The sequence below is a fragment of the Eufriesea mexicana genome, unplaced genomic scaffold (assembly GCF_001483705.2).
Source record: "Eufriesea mexicana isolate 0111107269 unplaced genomic scaffold, ASM148370v2 scaffold1028, whole genome shotgun sequence".
In the NCBI taxonomy this organism is placed as follows: domain Eukaryota; kingdom Metazoa; phylum Arthropoda; class Insecta; order Hymenoptera; family Apidae; genus Eufriesea; species Eufriesea mexicana.
The window spans coordinates 95,973-118,042 of record NW_016909166.1 but is presented as its reverse complement, the minus strand read 5'-3'; the positions used below and the strand labels follow the sequence as shown (position 1 = coordinate 118,042).

The window sequence follows — 22,070 nt, the reverse complement described above, 5'->3', positions numbered from 1 at the left end:
TAATTGAACGTGTTGTGTGTAATTATATTTTTATTCGAATAAAATTGAATGTTATTAATTTTACTAAAAGCAGGTGTTTAATTTTATTGCTGGTAGTTTATCATGATGGAGGGTACGTAGACGATAATAATTTTATGTGTCGTATATAATTACATTTTTCTTTGAATAAATCTGGATATTACTAATTTTACTGAAATTAATCGTAATAGAAGCAACTTCTCGTTCTAGGTAATTGCAAAAATAAAATACAGTGCAGTCGCATACTATTTCCAACCTTATTCAAATTCGAACGAGTGTCCATTTAAATTTATAACTAAGTCATAACGAAGCATTTTAATTCCTTCTGTCACTACGAAGGAATAGCATAATCTGAACACCCGAACACCTGAACACCCAAACACTAGAACATTCGAACATCCAAACATTCGAACACTCAAACATCCGACCACTCAAACATCTGAACACTCGAACATCCAAACTCCCGAACATCCGAACTCCCGAACACTCGAACATCCGAACTCTCGAACACTCGAAACCCAAACACCTGAACACTCGAACATCCGAACATTCGAACACTCGAATATCTGAACACCCGAACACCCGAACATCCAAACATCCAAACATCCAAACACCCGAACACTCGAATATCCGAACATCCAAACACTCGAACACCCGAACACCCGAACATCCAAACACCCGAACACTCGAATATCCGAACATCCAAACATCCAAACACCCGAACACCCGAACATCCAAACACCCGAACACTCGAATATCCGAACATCCAAACACTCGAACACCCGAACACCCGAACATCCAAACACCCGAACACCCGAACATTCGAATATCCGAACATCCAAACACCCGAACACCCGAACATCCAAACACCCGAACACTCGAATATCCGAACATCCAAACACTCGAACACCCGAACACCCGAACATCCAAACACCCGAACACTCGAATATCCGAACATCCAAACACTCGAACACCCGAACACCCGAACATCTAAACACCCGAACACTCGAATATCCGAACATCCAAACACCCGAACACCCGAACATCCGAACACTCGAACACTCGAACACTCGAACACTCGAACACTCGAACACCCGAACATCTGAACAGATACATCTGCTACAAAATAAGTCTTACAATCTTTCAAATATTAAATTTTATTCCATATTCTTCAAATTTCCAAGAGAACAAATAACAAAATCTCGTAGAATATATACAAGGAAATCGAACAGATCGAAATAATCACTAATCTAGAATTTTTCGCATATATCACATTCTCAAGGCTGCCATTTCAAAGGGTTAATTGAACCGTGAACTATAAAATGGAAAGAAAGACAGAAACCTTTTACCCGGAATGTCACGAATTCGAGAAACGGTACGAAGATAACGACCACGGTATAGATAGCTAGAAACAAGATGAAATGCAAGTTGATAAAATACAAGAGCGTTTTACAAGCGAATAACTTGTACTTGGCTCGTGTTTCCGATACTCTAATCGTAATCTCCCCAAGTCTGATCCGACGTTATGCAGCGGTAATAGAAAACTGTGCTTGCAGAACGTAATAAATCGTTTCTAAAAACTGCTTCTAGTGGGTGATAAAACTTTTATTAGTTAACAAATTACTTTTCGCATTATATTATACGAGGCAAATCTCGTCGATTTATTCCATCGATTAAAGTTTCCTAGAAAGTCAGCCCACGTCTGAGCTTCCACTGGAAAGGAATCGATGCAAAAATTCAGGGGAATAAACAAAAAGATAATAGGATGGAGCAGAAAATAATAAAGAATTCAAGCTTTAAATGCCAAGTACTGTTAAGGCCATTGTAAAGGCTGGAAAGTCGAGACACTCGGCCTGCAGACGAGTTTTATAACACCAAGGTGTCATGCAGTAGCCTCGGGCAACGAATTTTCACCACCAATCTTGGCTGAATTTCAGCTTTCTCTGGTGATTTAAAATTTTTATTTATTACCAGTATTTATCTTCCGTGCTTGACGCCTCCTTATGTCATCTTCGTTTAAAGACACCGCGATGCAAACAAATGTAAACCTGTTTATTATAGTTAGTACTTGTCCACTGCCTCTGTCACTTACTAGTGTCCATTTTCATGCTGAAACGTGGGGATGAAAAATTTCCTTGCTATTTCTATCGAGTCAATTGCCCCATTCTTCCTTTTCTTCAAAAATTTGTATTCACGTTAACTATTTTATGTTTCAAATTATTTTTAAATGGTCTGCATAACCATGCATACCTCGAATTTTTGTCAAATTTATAAAACAATTCGTACACGATATTTCCTTTGATTCGATTTGATTTACTCTTCTTCCTTTTCACGACATGTATTTATCATGTAAAATGAGACCCAAGGATATTATTCATGTTCATTATTTCTTCCTCTTATCTTCGTTTAAAGAGACGAACATGTTTCAACGTGGAGAGTTAATACATCACATAGAGCCACCCAGTGAGAAACATCGAATCGTTCCTATTCGATTCGACATTCATCTTGTTTACTCGAACACAGAGTGAACCGGAGTGTGTGCGTGATAAGTGTAACGATTCCTAATTAAGTTAAGAGGATTACGCGTAAGCAACAGGTCTTGTAATAGCATTAGATGCGAGTGAACCTATCCGTTGAATTCTTGCCTTACTCGTGTAATGGAGACATTATGGTAATTTCACAGGTATTTCTAATTCGATACAAATAGGAAATTGAATGAATAATCGTGCTCTAATCGTTAATTATAAATTCCTATTTCGAGTTCGATCAATTTTAATAAAATTCGTGTAAATTTTATAGCAGCGGTTATGATTATTAAATAAGAATTTTGATTTGGTACCGAATATTTAAGAATAGCAATTAAACAAAATAAAAGGAAAGAAGAAATAACTAAAAGATACTAATTTTGACGATTAATCCACGGTCAATGACAAATATACTATACTACACTATATTATACTATATACTATAAATATACTATACTACATTATACTATATTATATACAATAAATATGCTATATTACACTATACTATACTATATACTATAAATATACTATACTACACTATACTATACTATATACTACTATACTATAAAATTAAGTACATAATATTCTGTAATACTATTAAACATTGGAACCAGCATCTCCCAATCTTCTCAGGTTCATGGTTCAACATTCTCCATTTTTTATCTATCTTCCATCCTCCAAAAAATCTGAATTTGCAAAAACAAATTGCACAGAAGAAATTATTAATTCCCTTACTAAACGTATGAAACAATAACAACCTAGCTCGAATAATTTTCGAAACCTAACTTGGAAATCACTATTTCTCTTGTAAAATACCTCGTACTTTAAAATCTAACAATCCCACCCATACTGCTACAATATTTAATCCTCTGCATTCGAACAAATACTTAACCCTTTGGCTCTCAGTCATCGTTTATTTGAATACTATAAAACTTATGTAACAACTATGAGGCAATAACTAGATTAGAAGTACAGGTAAAGTACACGATTTAATTTTCTCCTTTTACCTTAGCATAAATAGCATCAGCAAGCTTAGAAAAATATAAGAAAATCTTGGAATCTTTATGACGAAAAAATTTTCGAGCAGAGAGGGTTAATATCTTTCAATCTGCAGTATAATGTATAGTAAGTTCGAGAGAAGAAGGCACAGCGTGTTTACATCCTCGCGGCTGATTAACTCCACTGACACTTCCATTATCACAGAGAATGATCGCTATTAGCCAAAGATGGTGACGAAAATCATCGGTCACCATTTTCTGTGATCAATGAAAAATCAACGGAGTTAATCAGTCGTGAAGATGTAAACACCTTGTGCCTTCTTTTATCAAACGCACAATACAAGGTATCCTAATGAACACGCAAAAACAGCGTGTCAATACTGAAGGATTAACAACGCACGTATTCCGTCAACGATCATCTCGTTCGAAACAATGCGACACCGTAGCGCCATCTGTGGAGCTCGAGGAATAAAAAACAGATCCCTCGAGGCAAACGGTGGACGACCACGCGCCGTTGTCGAGCGTACGTGTTACCTTAATGAACAATAAACCGGCAATTTGGCCAGTTTATTCGTAGCTCATTCGGTGGCGCTAAAAGTCGGACGGCGCGAGGCGCGCATGCGCGTGTGCGCGCGTCGATCCCGCCGATGCGCGCGCCGCAGGCCGCCACGGGCGGCGGGGAATATTATGACGTACGAACTACGGGGCAGCGGGCGCTTAAGCGATTTATAATGATCGGCTGGCGTAAACAGTAGTCGAGTAGGCAGGCTTACTTAACAAATTATGCTCTCCACCTTTTTCACGCCTGCCTGACCGTCCCCCATCCTTATAAATTTCACTCCCGCCTGGACGGAAGAAGACATAACAGGGTGAACAGGCACGACCCTCGTTATTACGTCGCGCTTAATGCTACCGTATCTCGGGTTATCCAGAAAACGATCAGCTGATAGGCGCCACCTTGCTCGCGGTTCGAATTAACGCAGCCTTCTATTATAATGTTTTCTGAGTATGTGTAATTGGTAGTCACCGTGGAATAGCAACTGGAAGGGTCCCGAGTGATGTCCAACCGAGTGATGTTGTCTTGTACGTCAGGTTGCGGAGTAATTACGTGCTGATGGTAATTGTTGACTTGGTAGAGTCGACTGGGAAGATGATGGATTCAGACGTTCACCACTTGAATGAATTTTCTTGATGGTAATGCCGGTGGGAGAGAGACGGGTGTGGGGACGGTTCATCTTTGCGAGGTTAGGTTTCTATAGACGATAGGCAGATCGGAAGTGATTGTTAACCGATCCATGGTAGATATTTGAATTGGCTAGACGATTACTAATGCTCGTTTGAAACTTGCAGGTGAAGCGTGGTAAAGAAAATTAAAAATAGGTCTGTGGGCTGTTTTCACTGACTCCTTCTGAGCTCCCTACAGTACTTAGGCCAGGTTGTTACTTTTTCATGTCAAATAGAACGATATTACGTATGTACATACTCTTCTAACCCTTAAGACACACTAATAACTCTGAAGACACAATTTTTATACGATTTTGATTTAAAAAATGAGTGATAATATTGTATTACGTGTAGATCCTTTACAATCTTAGACTCTGAGTCAAATATTGCTGAAAGCTAGTAATAAACCTATTTAAAAAATTCAATCTAACCTCCTACCCATTTCAATATTTCACTCCAAAGCCCAAACGAAGGAAAGAACATAGTAATTACCAAGTAGACAGTACACGATTTTTGATCAAAGAATTTCCTCGTGTGACCACCAATTTAAGTCAAATGTCTCACCCCGAATGTTCGTTCTAAGAAATGGTTCTAGCCGTGATACAATTCCAACAGTAATCGTCGTGCTATGAAAACAGACCAAAGAGTTAAAAATATCAAGGTCCTGTGACACACACGTGTACGTGTTACGATTATTTCGAAAATAATACGCTTCGTGACAGGTTTATTCGAAAGTCTCAGTTGTATGTTTCTACCTTCCCGTCAAACAAAGTGCTTCCTTCGTTTGACCTTAGGCATCAAACCGTGTACCGTCAGACGCCATTGTGCAACGTCGTTGACCGATATTGATCCAGCGAACACATTGATCACAGAGGAAGCTTTGATTAAAAATCTCTTCGATTATATGTGTCAGTGTTAAAACGTATATTTCCGTTTGGAACGTGTGTTCGTGTGAACCGGTGACCTCAGAATCGCAAAAGCAAGGTCTTCTTCGTGTCATCTAGGTATGAACGACTTGGAAACTAGATCTGACATTTTCCCTAGAGGTTGTTCTTACAAATAATTAAGTCGAATTCGTCGAAACTTAAGAAAGTTTAGTTTCCAGTAAAAATTTAGGGGGAATGTGGAACTTTGATTATTAAAATATTCCACTTATGAAAAACAAAATCAGCATTTCGGATTTCGGATTTCGTGGATCGTGACGATTTTGTGAATTTGAAAATCGTGCGAGATCCGTGTAAAAATTTTATGAAGACTTTAATTCCTATAATAAAATTGGCATTTTAGGTTTTAAGACTCCAGTTTCGAGAGTTTCGAAATTTTCAAAAAATTCTATTAACAAGCCTACAAATCTGAGTTTAAAAAATTTTAGAATTGAACTTCTACTTATCCCTAGCGAATGATGATATAAATTCGAATTGAAAATTGAGTGATTGACAAGGAAACCAATTATGGATGTGAAACATGTCTGAAGATACCCAAGGGATGCAATTGAATCAGATGATCTAGAGATGAAACGTTAAGCTGAATTTTCTGTAAATCAACTGTTTAGTGACTAGTTTATTATTTATTCGCGTAGGTTTGGCGTAGATCTTCTGATCTATGTAAGTATTGTACTTTCTCCAAAACGCGTTCTCTTTTCCTGTCTCCTTTCATTGTTATGGATCAGGAACTGGTAAGAGAACAAAAAAATAAAAAGTATCGTGAAATCCTACCTTGACAACCGTCGCAAGTTCCATCCAAGTGAATCACGATTTTATCTCGGATCTTCGGGTGTAGAAAATTTTAACGAAGCACGATATTCGTTATTCACACAGCACTCACATAACCACCCCTCAGTACAGAGAGGATCACTTTCTATCGATCGATTTTTCATTGACACGACACTTGATAAAAGATATCGATCCCATGTCGAAGTTTTGGAATCACGATAGGCAATCTGGAAAGTGATTCGAAGATTTACAGACACGTGTATGTATACTACACAAAGGAAGTGCAATGGATTAAACGAAGGTGTTTAGTTGACGATTAAATGGGGGTAAAAGTGGTAACGTGGATTATCAATCCCTTTTGTGGATGCCTCTTTATATTTTCTTATTCATTAATTTTGAGATTATTGACTTAAATATGTCTGTACAACTCTCGCCCATTTCTCTTTTATTTTTAAAAATAGAGGGGGTTCTCTTTTAAGAAAAGGAGGTTGAAAAATTGTGTGTTATCTTGGTTTACTCCTCGTCCAATATTTTAATTCTACTAAAAAATTAAAAAAGAAATAAAAATTATAAATTATAAACTAATATCTCGAATGACTCGCTATTTATTCCTTCCTTACGTAAGAGGATCCGAAAAATAAAAAAAGGAAATAAATAAAAGAAAAATTATCTAATTAAATCTAGTTTAATGAAAATATTAAAAACAGGGGAAATCTGAAAAATTGTCTAATAAGTTAATTCGAAAATCACTATTAATTTTCTTTTCTACAAAGGTTTCGGAGGTTTCGGAGTAAAATAAAGAATATTTAATTGAGGAATTCTTTCCTATATTCAAAAATCAATTTTTCCACTCACCAGCTTCGATACTAGCAATATGGTTTCCCATTACAAATAAACAAAGCAGTAAATCCGCTCGAAATTCGTTCACTACTACTTTTATGCCGTCGTATACCCCAGCCGCGTATAATAAGGCTGTTACACAACGTATGGCACTTAAAATATCATTTTTATTCCAGGTTCCACGTTACCACGTTCTCCTCTAATGACGAGGGTTTAGAAATCGATTCCAACAAAGACATAAAATATTCGTTTCATATCTGCAATAACACGTGTCTTATATACCCCATTTAGACTCACAAAAATATCCTGTGAACATTTAAGCACCCTTTAACCATATAATTTATTCAATTAAAGTACCTAACTAATTTGGTTAGCAGATCTCTAGAAACTATCCCGTATATCCTACTTGATCTACCATAATCAGCTGTCCAATTAAAAACTGAATACCGTTCCGTGAAAAGTCAATTAAAATATCCATTTCACTCACAAAAATTATAAATTCCTAGAATAATAACTGCGATACTATTATTTCGCAAATACACAAAATTATACAATTATTATTCATCTTCTATTTCCTATTTCCATTTAAAATTAAAAAACGAGCAATTAACCCTTTGCACTAGAGAGGCGCCTTTTAGTCGCCATTTGTTAAAATTTTGGAGCTCGATATTAATTAACCCTTTGCAGTTTCAGTCGCCATTTCATAAAATTTGGAAAATCGATATTAATTAATATATCAAATTTAATGTAATGTAACAGTACGCGAGGTATCGAAATCAAATAATTCTACAATTATATTATTATACACTTCTTTATTTACTGCTCAAAATGATATCGTCAGTTTTTTAGAAGAGAATCTTTGAATTTCCACTCTTCTTTAGTCAAAAAATCGTCGAGTGCAAAGGGTTAATATACCAAATTTAAAATAATGTAACAGTGCACAAGGTACCGAAATTCAATAATTCTACATGTTAATTATTATACGGTTTCTTATTTACTGCTCAAAAAATACCATCAGCATTATAGCAGAAAATTTGTCAACTCGTACCCTTCTTTAGCCAAAGGGTTAATTCCCTTATCTTCGTCTAAAAGTGATTTCGTTAATCTACCATCATTCGTACTACGTATATCCAAATGTAAAAAAAAAGTTGATAATTATAAATTTATTTATGAATCAATCACTCGACCAGGTCACTAGAAATACCTGTACCAAATTTCAGAACCAGATCTAGTACCAACCAAAAGTTATACACCTTCAATGAATCCAGCTCTGCAACTGCCTCTCTAGCTCAACTAGCTCTCACAAATCCTTCGAATCTTATTCCAAATTACCTCACGTTGCTCACTCATCGACTGCACACGAGAACATCTTCCTGACGATGACAGATCTCCATAGAATCTTCCTGTGTGGAGAAAATAGCAACGAATCTTCGGGTGTTGAGTCAATGCGAAGGATCACTCCGCCGATCCTGAGGGATCTTCGAGCACGTCGGCATCTCGAACGGACCAACCACGCGTGGAATTTTTTCGTCGGACGAACAGAGAGTCACGAACGCAGCGAAATTGGCACGAATGAAGAGATTCGAGGAAGATTGGCAACGTAAATCTCGCGAAAACGAACCGGCTCACTAACTATCCGTCAGGCGACGCCGGAGAGGATTATTCACCCTGCCCGAGCCGGAAATACTTCGTCGTTGCAACAATTTCAAATGGCCCGTGTTCCCAACACTAAATTACTTTTTGCAGAACTCGGCGACCCAGCGCGATAATTCTGCGAGATATCTCATCGCGAACGGAATCCCAATGGCGGAACCGGTCACGTGATACTGGCAACGGTGACTTCGAGTAACAAGACGCAATTGTTGTGAACGAATGGCAGTATTTGTTCAGCTTTTGCAGACACTGTGTGGACCTAGAGTGCCTTTATTAACCACTCGCGCTGGAAAGACGTGTCACGCACGTCGTAATGCTTTTGTCACAGAATCGCCAGCGACGTGGTACACACGTCGTTAGGCAATTGTTGCAGAAACATTGGACCCTTCTGGCACACGCGTCTGCGAATTTCTCGCCACCGCAAGTGGTTAAGGGTTCGTTTCGGTTACTAGCTGAACATCGGTGATGTTCAGAGTGTAAATGGCTGATGAAATTAATTTAGCGTGGAGGAAGAAACATATGCTGTTGAATTACAACCATGGGGATTCTGAATAATTTGTAACCGAGGCGAATAAACCGTATTCAGTATACAGGAAAATACGTGAAATATTTTTTGAAATATTTTTTAAAAAAGGAAATTAAGTTTCGTGTTTCTTTATAAGCTTCTTTGACATTAATCGTGATTAATAAAATTGAGGAATATTTGAAAATATACGAATACATCTACTATTTGTAATTTGTTTGAATATACTTTGTGTTTAGAGTACACAGGAAGATAGGTCAAATATTTTTGATAAAAATAGAAATAAAATATTTGTATTAACCCATTAGCTGCCACGATCCCCATTTGAGGATTTTGGAATTTTACGTACACCACTCGGCGCCAAAAATGTATTTGGTACACCTGACAGTTTAGTTTTATTCTATATATATCAGTCGATATTGTATGTAGCAAAAAGGATATATTCTGTGCTTCGTTTCTATACAACAAGCGAACAAATTTGAAATTCGCGTGTAAGTTGAACGGAACAGAATTGTCATATTTGAAACATTATATTTTTGGTTTGATTTTTATATTATAATGAAATACCGTACATAAATATGTAATTTAGAGGTTATAGTAACGATTTGTTACTCAGTTTTTTGTTTTCTATTGAAATGATTTTATTGATCATTTTATAACGATGCCCACTTTGGGACTTTTTCAAAAATATCAAATATTTTCGAAACAAAACATAATTTAAATATAATTATACTGCTACACAACCTTTTGTACATATATACAACTTATTTGGCCAGAAATTAAAAAAAAAGAAGAATTTGGCAGTTAATGGGTTAATTAATTAATTTATGTTTCATATGGTAGTAATATAGTTAAACGAATAATAAATACAGGATAATATGTAAAATAATTATTTTTTGTTTATATTTAATTTTTTATATTGTTTTATTTGTTTTATATTTAATTTAATTTAATTTGTATTCGAACATGTACTTGAAATCGGTGTCGGAATGAAGAGGTTTAAATTTCTAAATTTTCCTGTATTTATATTCGATATATTACTAATATATATATAAATTTATCTACAAATTTTATTCTATTTATATTTAATATGTCATCGATATATACTCGAAACACGAGAACAAAAAGAAAATTGTATTATGTGGAAAAAGGAAAAATAGATTATTTGTTTCACGTTGATACCACGTTAATGCCATTTTTCACACATCTCGGCAAGCACTATAAACCACGAAAATCTTAGACTTCCTTTCCTAGCATCCTGTACACGAATACCTACTATTTTCTGCTATATACTTAACCATTATTTTTCGACCCAATTTACAATAATAAACTTCTGTCCATCATTACTCTAAATTTAGAGAAAAAAAGAAGAAAAGTCGACACCATTACCCGCTCCCGACTACAGCTATCATTACGATCCACCCATTACTAGAGTTCTCCGTTCCATAAAATCGCGTGCATCGCTAAAACTATAGAGAACTCGTCGCGATACCGTGAAGAAACAAAATGGTGACGAATAACGAAGGAAAGATAGAAAAATCCGTTCGTCCAACGCTCGATGATGATTTTTATCAAACGGTATCACACGACTCGGTTGCCATAACTTCCAACTTCGTCACTTCCGCGTGCTGTCAAGTTACCCAAATCGCCTTGCCAATTTCGCTGGACCGCGGTTCCGACGTTCGCCAACTTCTCGCGTGAAAAGAAAATCATCTTCCAACCGTTGAACCGCCAAAGTCAAATTTATCCTTGTCTCTTCTCCAACGAAAATTCCAACGAGACCAGTTACGAGCGGAAATTTGAACAACGCGGAAGCTGGGTCCTCGGACTTGCGAAAGCACACCTCAGTTTTAAAAAATTAGGTGACACGTGTTAGGAAAATATACGCCGAGTAAAAGAATCGTCGAAACGTTATAGAACATTCGAGTAGGCGACAGATATATGAGAAATGAAAGAATTTTGGTCAGGATGGAATCCCAAGAATTCTTCCGAGAGAAGACTACCGAAGCTAGAGGGAAAGAAAAGCTCGCGTTATTTCTTCCGATTGGTCAAAATTTTGGGTTGAAACGTATAACAATAAATGTAAAATATTCGTATCAGGTCTTAATTATTGTTTGATTAAAAATAACGTTCATTCATCAATTAATCCTCTGTGGTCCACGTCGAATTTAGCGTTGTACCCTAACTCGTTTACAGTTCAGAAGAAACTTTGAAACATAGTGCAAAATTCTATTTTATTTTCTATTTTCGTATTTTCCTAATTTATAACTACTTTTACTGACGAAAGCTGAGAAATAAGATAATCATTCGCGAATTTTTGTATATTCCTTATCCTCCGAGGTAGATAAATTGAAAATTAAAATAAAATATATGGACAAAAAATTATCAATAAAATTGTTTTTTATAATAAAATATTTATACCGGTACTCGCGTAATAAATCGACAGAGCTGTAGTTTAACGTATAATTACGAAAGTAACCCGAATGAAATGGTGAGAAATCATTTTTATCGCTCATATCCTATTACATTCGTTTATGCTGCAATAAAATTAATAACGAAAAATTAAATATAATACGTATATTTAACGAGCGAAACTTATAATATTTCGAAACCAGAAACATACGTGACTCAGGCCACTTTGATAATCATCGACAGAATTTTTTTCCACAATTTTTCTTGCATAAAACCTACTTTCGTATTTTTAATATATATCTCGGAAAATAAAGAATATACGAAATTCTCGACTCGTTACTCCGTTTCTTAACTTTCGTCACCGAGTGTACCACTGATATTCGAAAATTTCGAATAAATTAACTAAGAAGCTATATTATGTACGGTAAAAATACGCTTGAAAGAGAATATCGAATCGAAATCGACGTTGGACCGCAAAGGGATAAAATGGCGGGAAATTTGAAAGGGGTACTTTACCGTCGACCATCCGCCTCACCACCTCCTCGGGATTGGCCCCTGCGTATTTCAGGTTGATGTACATCAACAATATCGCCTCCCAAGGGTACTGGAAGAGTTCTATGAGCTTGGAACTGTGCTCCAGCAGGATTTCCACGCTTTCACCTGGAAGAAAAACGAAAAAGACGAGTCGTTAAAACACGTGCGGATAGAAAATTGAACGAAAGAAAATAAATATTTGCGGGATTGTTAAAGAATGTTACGTATCACCGATACGAACGTGCAACATCCTTTGTCCAGTTCACCCGTAAACGCGTAAGAATTTTCGAGGAAGGATTCAATGCGAATTGCTCCCGGTATAAGAAAAGTAACATTTAATGAAAATATTAAGCAACAAGGTTACGCATACGTAATTCTTCTTTTGAAAGCATTCCAAACTAGAATTGTAACAAACATTCTTGCACAATCCTCGACACGTGTGGCTAATTTCTAATGCAACAGCGGTCTATGTATAAATTCATTTTTCAGTTCGTATAAATTTCGTATTAACTAACTACCTGGGAGATTTTATATCACAACCGACAGGTGATTCACATCCGCGTCTGATTATTCGCGAAAAACAATTAGATCTTCGGAACGTCCTGCAAAAGCAGATTAATTACTCTTCGCGGAAATTAATATCATTGAAACGTAAGATGAGAGGGAATTTAGAAATGCGAAATGTAATGTAATTTAATATAAAAAATAAAAATAAAATAAAAAATGTAATGTAATTTAAAAAAGAATATGATACAAAACGCAATGTAAAATAATTTAAGATGTAACATGAAGAATGTTAAGTATAAAAATTCGAAATTTGACAGGAAATCTACGATGACCAGTTAATGAAAGAATGAAAGGAAACGAGTCTGAAAATAATAAAACGAGAGGACATACTGCAAAATTATAATTGTATGCATATTACAAGAAAATTAAAAATCATCTAGATTATGGTAGGTTCAAGGTAAACCTAGTTTAGGATGAATATAACTTTGCACATGGGCGTAAGAAATTAATAATTTTGCAGATGAGTTAACGATTATTATAGTCTGCTATATTCTTTTTCATATTTTCAAATACTTTGTATAATTATTATTATCGCAGGTTTTTATTAAATAATAAATAAAATAGGATAAATGGGATAACTTACTAGGATAAATATAGTTTTCTCGAATACCTGGACTTCTTCGACGTGAATAAGATACAAAATTATTTTCATGGATATACAATACAACTATAATTCTATAATTGTAAACTGATAACAAAATTAAATCGATGGAACAGAGAGGCGAGCGAAATAAATGTGACGATCTATCTCGTAAAAAACCCATTCGTTTTGCATCTGCATATACATCTATTCCGTTATTTGTATCCGAGTCGAACTTTCTCGCAACTTTCTAACACCTGTTATGGTCTATGGTCGAGATAGGATCGAGAGCGATCGGTGAACGTGAAAATTATATCGTTCGATGGCTGTAAGCCTATGGTCGTGGAAAAAGTTGAAATTAAGCGTGACACATCTATTCGACATAGTATAGCGATAAAAATTGTAAAACACTTGATATGGAAATTTCTTTTCCAGAGAAGAGACTTAAATATAATAAATTCAAGGTATTACTAACCATTTCTATCCAATACGAACTTTTACATAATTTTCTATTCAATATTTGGCAAGACCATGCTCAACTTGGTATTTACAATGTACAATCTTCAAAATAAATATCACTAACGATGGGATGATTAATTATAGTGATTTTATATTTAAGAAAATATTTAAAAGTACATTTAAAGCGATGAAGATTCAGTCTTTTGTCACGATTATATAATAATTGTGTAGAATTGCATTATTCTTATTCATAAAGAATTATTTGGCAGGTCAATATCCATTTTTGTAGTAAAAATAATTTCATATTCAAACTTTGATGTCATTCTCGTTAATTTTACGAAAATATTCCGCTAACTTTGATTCCTTGGGTCAATCTTCCCAAGTCGCGAGGGGGTCCTAAGTCCCAATTTTGCTGAAAAAGAGGTGACTAATGTTAAAATTTATGAATCCTCGCTTACCCCAGCCGTTTACTCGTTTCCCCCAAAATATTCAAAGGACTGGTGCCCAAATCGACGATACATTGGCATAACCAAACTGGACATCTTCCTAAAAACATCAACCCCAATCTTCACCCTTCCCCCCATACTTATCCAAACAAATACCCAAATAAAATCCCCCTAAAACCGCATCAGCTACAATTCTCAACCTTCGAAACGGGTCTTTGGAGCGAAAAAACAAAAAGCAAGCATCCCGAATGAAGCGGGGAAGGGTGCGAATCGCGTGTGGATGTCGGGCCACGAGACGCGGCGCCCCACGTGGTCTCGGCGTTCACCCCGCCCGGAAGCTGCGCGGAAACCTTGGGCCGCGCATGCGCGCGCGCCAAGAGTCCTTAGCCGCGTGGCGCTGTAAATATCGATTTTAAACAATGAACGATGTCTCGTTGCCCCCGTTGGTGCACCGCGTGGTGCGCGCAAGGGGTGGGAAATAGGATCGTGGAGGGGGTTCACTCTGTGGGTTCACTGCGAGAGAAATGGAACCGCGACGCCTGGCGTCCGCGAACATGGACAGGGACAATAATTCTCCGGCCGTTATGACATGATATATTAGATATTAAGGCAGCCAATAGTAGCGCGTCCGCTCGCCGCAGCTCCGCCTATAAGAGGCCTTCTGGATCGTTTTTAAAAGGCGGAAATAGTCCTCCCCTCCCGCCGCTCGCTCTCTTTCTCCTTGTTCCGTTGCCGAGCCTGCTCTCTTGCCCCTCCAACGCGACGCTTTTTCCAAGAGGGACCCGGTGAGTCTACACACCTCCCTTCTCCCACGTTGCCATCCCCCTATACGTTCTAACGGATAGACACCACGACGCGGACTGCAGGTGCCGCGCCACCGGGACGCCAGGCGTTGGTTCCCTCCTTTTCTGTGTGCAGGTGAACCCGGCCAACCACGTGCTCCGTACCCGCGCGTATGCGTGCTCACTCTTTGGTAGTGGCATGCTACCTCCATTAGAGAGCGAGACAGGAGTGGAGAACCCGGACGCGGGAGTGGGAGAGAATGAAATTCCCCGGGAGAGAGAGGAGAGAGAGAGAGAGAGAAACTGGTAGAGGGGCTGCCCTCTGACCGAAGGAGGATCGTTCCGACGACGTGGGGAAGGAGAGAGAGAGAGAGAGAGACCAGAGTCGTTCCTTGGCTTCCCGGTCCTTGTCACGCGTTCGATCACCATGCACCCCCCGTTGCGGTACCTCTTCCCCCTTTTGCACAGTCCAACTCACCCCCTCTACCTATCCGTTCCTTCCGTCGGCGCCCACGTAGCCACGCCACGCTCTTTTCCTTCTTTCCCCCATTTTTTCCCTCTCTTTAATTACACCACTCTACGCTGCTGGACCTTTCACCGTTCACCGCCATTTTGTTCGTGACGTCGACGTAGCGCGGGCTCCGCGAGCTGGGCACACGCGTGAGCCGGGAAACTAGCGTTCTAGGAGGGAGAACACGCGGAACTGCGAGTCCCTGTGGGGACAGGGAGCGGACGAGAATATCGGTAGCATGTGTGCCTGGTTTGTACAGGTACTTCTCGATTCGATTAGGCTTCTGTAACTTGCCCAGGTCGCTACCCGGTAGCTTTCCGAGGTTATGGACGGGGTTATGGACGGGGTTATTTTTTCCAGCATTGTTTCTTCGTATTAGTATGTGCATGACACGCTCTGTGGTCTATCTAGGAACTTCGATCATTCCGTCATTGATTGCCTCATTAATTTTCGATTAATTCCGTCGCTGGCCGAAAATGGTTACCGATGATCTTCGTCAATGTCAGCGGTGTTAATCAGCCGTGAGGATGTAAACACGCTGTGCCTTCTTCTGTCGAACGCACAGTACCAGGTACATGCACAGTAAATAAACAAAAAGAAATAGCTAAATTTGTAAACTAAAGTAACCAAAACTAGCCTTCCTGTAGATACACTTACCAAAACTATATCTGTGGAAAGAAGACAACTCCATAATAAGTCAACACCATATATAGTTAATGAATATGTCGATAGTTTCTCAATTGACATCCAACTCGCACAAAAGACACGTTGTATAGAGAAGAGAATAATAAATTACGTTGCGAAATAGCTTGCATATATTTATAGGAATTCTTCATAGAATTCCTATATCTTCCTATACCCTACCATCCCCAACGTTATCCAAGTCTAACCTAAATGATACTACGGAGGAGTACACTGGGCCCACGATATCCTTCGACACTATCGACGCGTGAAACCCACTCGGTCGCTGACGAGAGATCCACTTTTGAATTTATTTAGGGAACAGCGATAGAGATACAACGAACAAACATGGAGCCCTAGAATAGACGCCATGAATCTCACAGTGTACTCGGCAGTGTACGTTCGCAGGTAATAAAACAAAGATGAAACAGTTTAAGAGAATGTCAGTCTGGACATTCGAGTGTAGCCAGACGGTTTATATTTAAATTGCTCGCGATTTCAAAACGCGCCATCAAGATGTACGAGGAGTATGCAAATCCGAGGTAGGAGATTTGCATCGATCGATATGTAAATGGAGGAAATAACCAGAGAAAGGGGTAGATCTGCTAAACGCAGTGACAATACTTGGGCAAACGAATAAACGACTCGGTCGTTTAATACTTCTCCGGAATAATGACAGCAATGGAGTTTCTGGTGCCATTTGGACGACGCGATTAGCACTCGGGGCCTAAGGAACAGCCCAAAATTGAACATAATCGATGTCATCCCGATGTGCAAGCAGATGCTGATGTCTTTGCTACACCGAATACTTCTCCCTGAGAAATAATTACGATTTCTTAGTAAATTCGACGTGGTCGCTTCGTAGCCAGCCCACAATTACCTTTATTACGTCAATTTACGCCTTTCGATCGCCGGTTGATCGTGAGCTTAAAATTCATATTCCATGTTATCATTTTACCCAGTACAAAACGTCACGCGTGCAAGTACCACGAAGCCAGAAAAAACCTGGCCGTATTTTACACAGTACGTGCTTAAATGAGCATCTCTGCCATTTTTCCCGATCCCCTGCGTGATATTTTAAACAGCCTAGGGGTACGTCTTTTAATTTCAGTTTTACATTGCAAGTCGATACTTATGCAGATTGCAACGAGCCGTAATTACACTTGAATGTACCCGGCGAACGATACGAATGGAGCAGTAATTTTCTTTGTTCGCAACAACTCGGTTTCCTCCTGGATTCAAGCATCATTTTTATCACGCAATCATACGCGTACCGTAGGAAGCTTATCGGTGATAAATCGATTCGATTATACGTAACAGTATAATCGATTTATGGAAATCAAAGGTTGCGATCGAGAGTCCAGGAGATATTAAAGTCACCTAAATCCTCAGCGGAGAACAGTCAGATCATTGAGCGTGCGTGATCGCGATCTGGTGCATGAAGTTACAATAAGCGACGAGATAATAGCATAGCTCGTCACTTTCAGGGCTTTTCGAGAGAAATAAAACGTATGTTAATTTTACAATGTGCATACGTGGAAATTATGTTCCTTGTCGATACTGGGTCCAGTGACTTGTAATACGTATTTAAAAGTACTGGGCACGGTTAACTCTTTGCGGCACAGGATTTCACATAATAAAATTGTAGGATACCATTTTGGGGGGCAACGATAAAGTTTCCATCATTCTTAAGATATAATGACGAATTTTTACGAATATCAATAATATGGGGAAAAATGAGCGCAAATTATTAACCATATGCACACATGTAACTACACGTGAAATGTTGAGATGAAACGGATAGTCCAAATACGTGATAAAAATGAATAGATAGCTAGGCGTGGTTATATTTATATTTTAATGGAAGAGAAAATTTTGTCAAAAGTAACTGCACTAACATTTATACTAATTGGAAGCACAGTGTGCATAGTTCTAATCTCTCGTTGCTAGACGCTCCTAATTCTAATGAAATCTAACGGTGGAAGTCACTTCCTTTTAAGCAACCTCTAAAGAGAGCACGTATAGTTATTCTGAGAGATTATCCCGATGGAACCTAACCCATCCACGCTATTTTCCCACACACAGGAATATTTCCAGTGTTAATAATACAACGAAAGATTAACTGAAGATGAAATTTCCTATTTCGCAAATTTCACGTAGATATTTCACAGGGGGCAATTCCTTTCCACATTTTTGTCAATAGCATGGTATAGTTACACCAATCTTCCTCTATAAAATCAAGTTTGACTTAAAATCGCATAATCATTTTCTGCCAAGAGGTACCATTTCGAAGTTGCTCGAGAAGCACTAAAGATCGCAGGCTGCGCTGCCATTTTGTCGCGATCAGTATACAGCGGCAACCTACTATTAAGAAAATATAAATTCCCTTGAATATACTAGTAGTTAGATTGCCTATGAATTACCGACGCCATGTTGGATCTGTCCGTGCGACGCTACCAGCTGTGATTCTCGCTCGATCTTTCTCCAATCTCTGTCAGACCTGGGACACTTTCGCTCGCGCAGTTGCGTTACACGCGTCGTATTCGCGGTATTATAAAATACGCGTTAAAGTGATACTACCGTAATGAGCCACGATCAATCATGAAACACGAGTGAACGACTGACACCGCGTGATTTCGCCCCATAGCCAAACATGTTAGCTGGTACTGGGCACGGTTGAAGAGGAATACGCGGAGGCACACGAGAGAACAGGGTTCATATAACAGCCGTGAAAGGTTCAGAGTTACTTAATGCAACAGATCATCGTAAGCAATTATTCCTGGCCGAACGATAAATAAATATACTCGAGGGAGAGCACCGATGAGTGAAACTGTAACAAGACTTCCTCGATGAAATCGGTACCAAGAACTCGAGGAGCTTGGTAAACATTCTCCACACGTGGAGACAGAAGTTTATAAGATTGTATCCCGTCAATCGTGCCGCTTAATCATGCTCTGATTACTTCGCGAGAGTATGGAGAACGATACCGGCCAGGCCTGCAGACAGGCCTTTATGTCTCGCAGCCATTCTGTGATCAACTTGTACTGCGATGTAACAAGAACAACGAGTTTCTTGTGGTCGTTGAATCTCGATTGTTCTCGAGGAAACCATTTTTCGCGTTACTCTTACTATTTGTTACACGGATTTATGAAAAAGTATTTTTCTGTACTTATTATTTAGTTACAGGTATTTATGGATGATACCTAAACTCTGTCAAGTTTGGAATATTGGGATATGTAAATAAATGTTCACTATCGAAGCATTGTATTTTAAATTTAGGAGAAGAGATGCGAGTAATTTTTAAAAAATATAAAGATAAAAACAGGAGATGTGAAATGCACGAAATAACTTGTAAATAGACAATTTTCCAATTATTGACACCTACTGAAACCTGAGGATTATAAACTTTGTTGTGCTTTTTAAAATATAAATATAAATTATATAAATGGTTGCAAATAAGATTCTCATACATGAAGGATTAAATTTACAAAACTCAATTTTATTTAAAAAAATTAATTTAGTTTGTAGTTCGTAAAGACAGCGAAGGTTTGGCACTTTCGAAAGGGAAGACACGTCATAAAGATTTGGACAAGTAAAAAATCAGTGCCTCGACACCCAAGAAGCCCTGTACTACGTCACCGTTCGAGAACAAGAAGTAGCAGAGTGCAAATAGAATGCAAAACAGAGAATAGAAGAGTATATAAACGTCCACTGCAATTTTGACGCGTCTAGTTGGCACCAAAGCACGTCTCTCAACAGTTTATTAACTCCTCGTAGGTATTTACGCTAACAAAATTGTTTTATGTTCGACCCAAGCACATGCACATGCACAGTGTGAAAATTTAATTAACGAATACCGGTAGGCAAACCAATTCATCCGCCATTTTTGTGCTAGCAACTATCACTGACTTAGCATAAACCATCATTACAAAATATGACAAAAAATTCGAATTCTATTGGTTATCAAAAGAGAAGTCGAAGACTCGTAGAGGCCTCTCAAGCCTGATAGGCATAGGTAGCCTAACGTAGATAACATATATCTTGAAAATAATCGAATTTTCACGCTAGAAATCTATCGATACTTCATCTGAGTCTCGTAGACTATGGTTTTCATCCTTTACCAATATAATTTTTATATTTTTAACACGCGTTTTCCTTGAAAATTAGAAAATTGGTCCAGATCCTCACCTATACGATATTCAGGCTAATCCTATCTCTCCAAATGGTTATAGTAAGGAGGTAAAATAACGAGGCAAGTCTAGTACATTCAGAAATCAGTTGCAACAAAGAAGAACCAGAAATTTGCTGGAATTTTCAATGACAATGAGTGGAATGATGCGTTGTAAGCATTATACAAATGCGTCGTTATCGATAGGGTACGTACACCTGTTAAGACTATTTATCACGCGCTATCGCCAACGTTATCCTAAAACAGGTACTGTTTCAATAATTACAAGCAACTTTTTTCCACATTAACAGCGTGAAGGGAAAAATGTAATCTATCACTCCGATAACAGCTCCGCGCGAGTCAATTTGTCATCAGCGACTTCTACGCAAAACGATTATGAAACGTGCCATTAAACGTTGTTCTATCGTGGAAGAAACCGCGTGTTCCAACTGTCCGATGCTATAAAGATACACGTCGATAAATAATATTTTTTATTTAGAAATGAAAAAGTGTGTGCTGAAAGAATCGTGTACTGTAAGTTGAACGACGAGGAGGAAATAAATTTTCCTAATTAATTTCGCTACGAATCGGCCATTAAATTGTCAAATAATAATTAACTGCTTCACAGGATATGGCGAAGCACGGATTGCGTAACGTCTTTCGTCAGGTTTTGCGATAAATTGCACACTTGCCTAGTGTACACTTGGGTATGACACATGCAACAGAAGCGATAACGATAATTGGCTGGGGCTATTTCTTTAGGATGCTGGATTCGGAGAGAAACTTCTCTGATGAGATATATATGTCGTCTGAAGTTTAAGGAAATGTCAAGTATAGTGAGTTTAGGACGATGTTGATGGTAGTTGGGTGACAACAGTGGTCTCCTTAGATTTCGAATGAGAGAATTAATTGTAAAGTGTGAGGAATATAGTTGAAGTGATAATATTTTCATTCTTTCTTTTTTTCTTTCAGAAATTATTTTATTTTTTCAGATGAGAGAATTAGGTATAGAGTTTAAAGAATATAGTGAAATTTCTAGGCCTTTCTTTCTCTCTATTCCTTTTTTAAATATTTTTATTCGAAATTATATTGGTATTATAGTGCATAGAGTATTTTTACAGATGAGAGAATTAGGTATAGAGTTTAAAGAATATAGTGAAATTTCTAGGCCTTTCTTTCTCTCTATTCCTTTTTTAAATATTTTTATTCGAAATTATATTGGTATTATAGTGCATAGAGTATTTTTACAGATGAGAGAATTAGGTATAGAGTTTAAAGAATATAGTGAAATTTCTAGGCCTTTCTTTCTCTCTATTCCTTTTTTAAATATTTTTATTCGAAATTATATTGGTATTATAGTGCATAGAGTATTTTTTCAGATGAGAGAATTAGGTATAGAGTTTAAAGAATATAGTGAAATTTCTAGGCCTTTCTTTC

At 37.8% G+C, this 22,070-nt stretch overlaps 1 protein-coding gene across 2 annotated transcripts in view; it reads right to left on the bottom strand.

The window, feature by feature from the left end:
- Window positions 1–22,070, bottom strand: part of dsx (transcription factor doublesex) — a 223,217-nt gene that overhangs the window by 140,477 nt on the left and 60,670 nt on the right. For both annotated transcript variants that reach the window (XM_017900020.1, XM_017900019.1), the window contains exon 4: window positions 12,422–12,565. In XM_017900020.1, coding sequence (XP_017755509.1) covers window positions 12,422–12,565 — 144 coding nt within the window. The remainder of the gene's footprint in view (window positions 1–12,421; window positions 12,566–22,070) is intronic.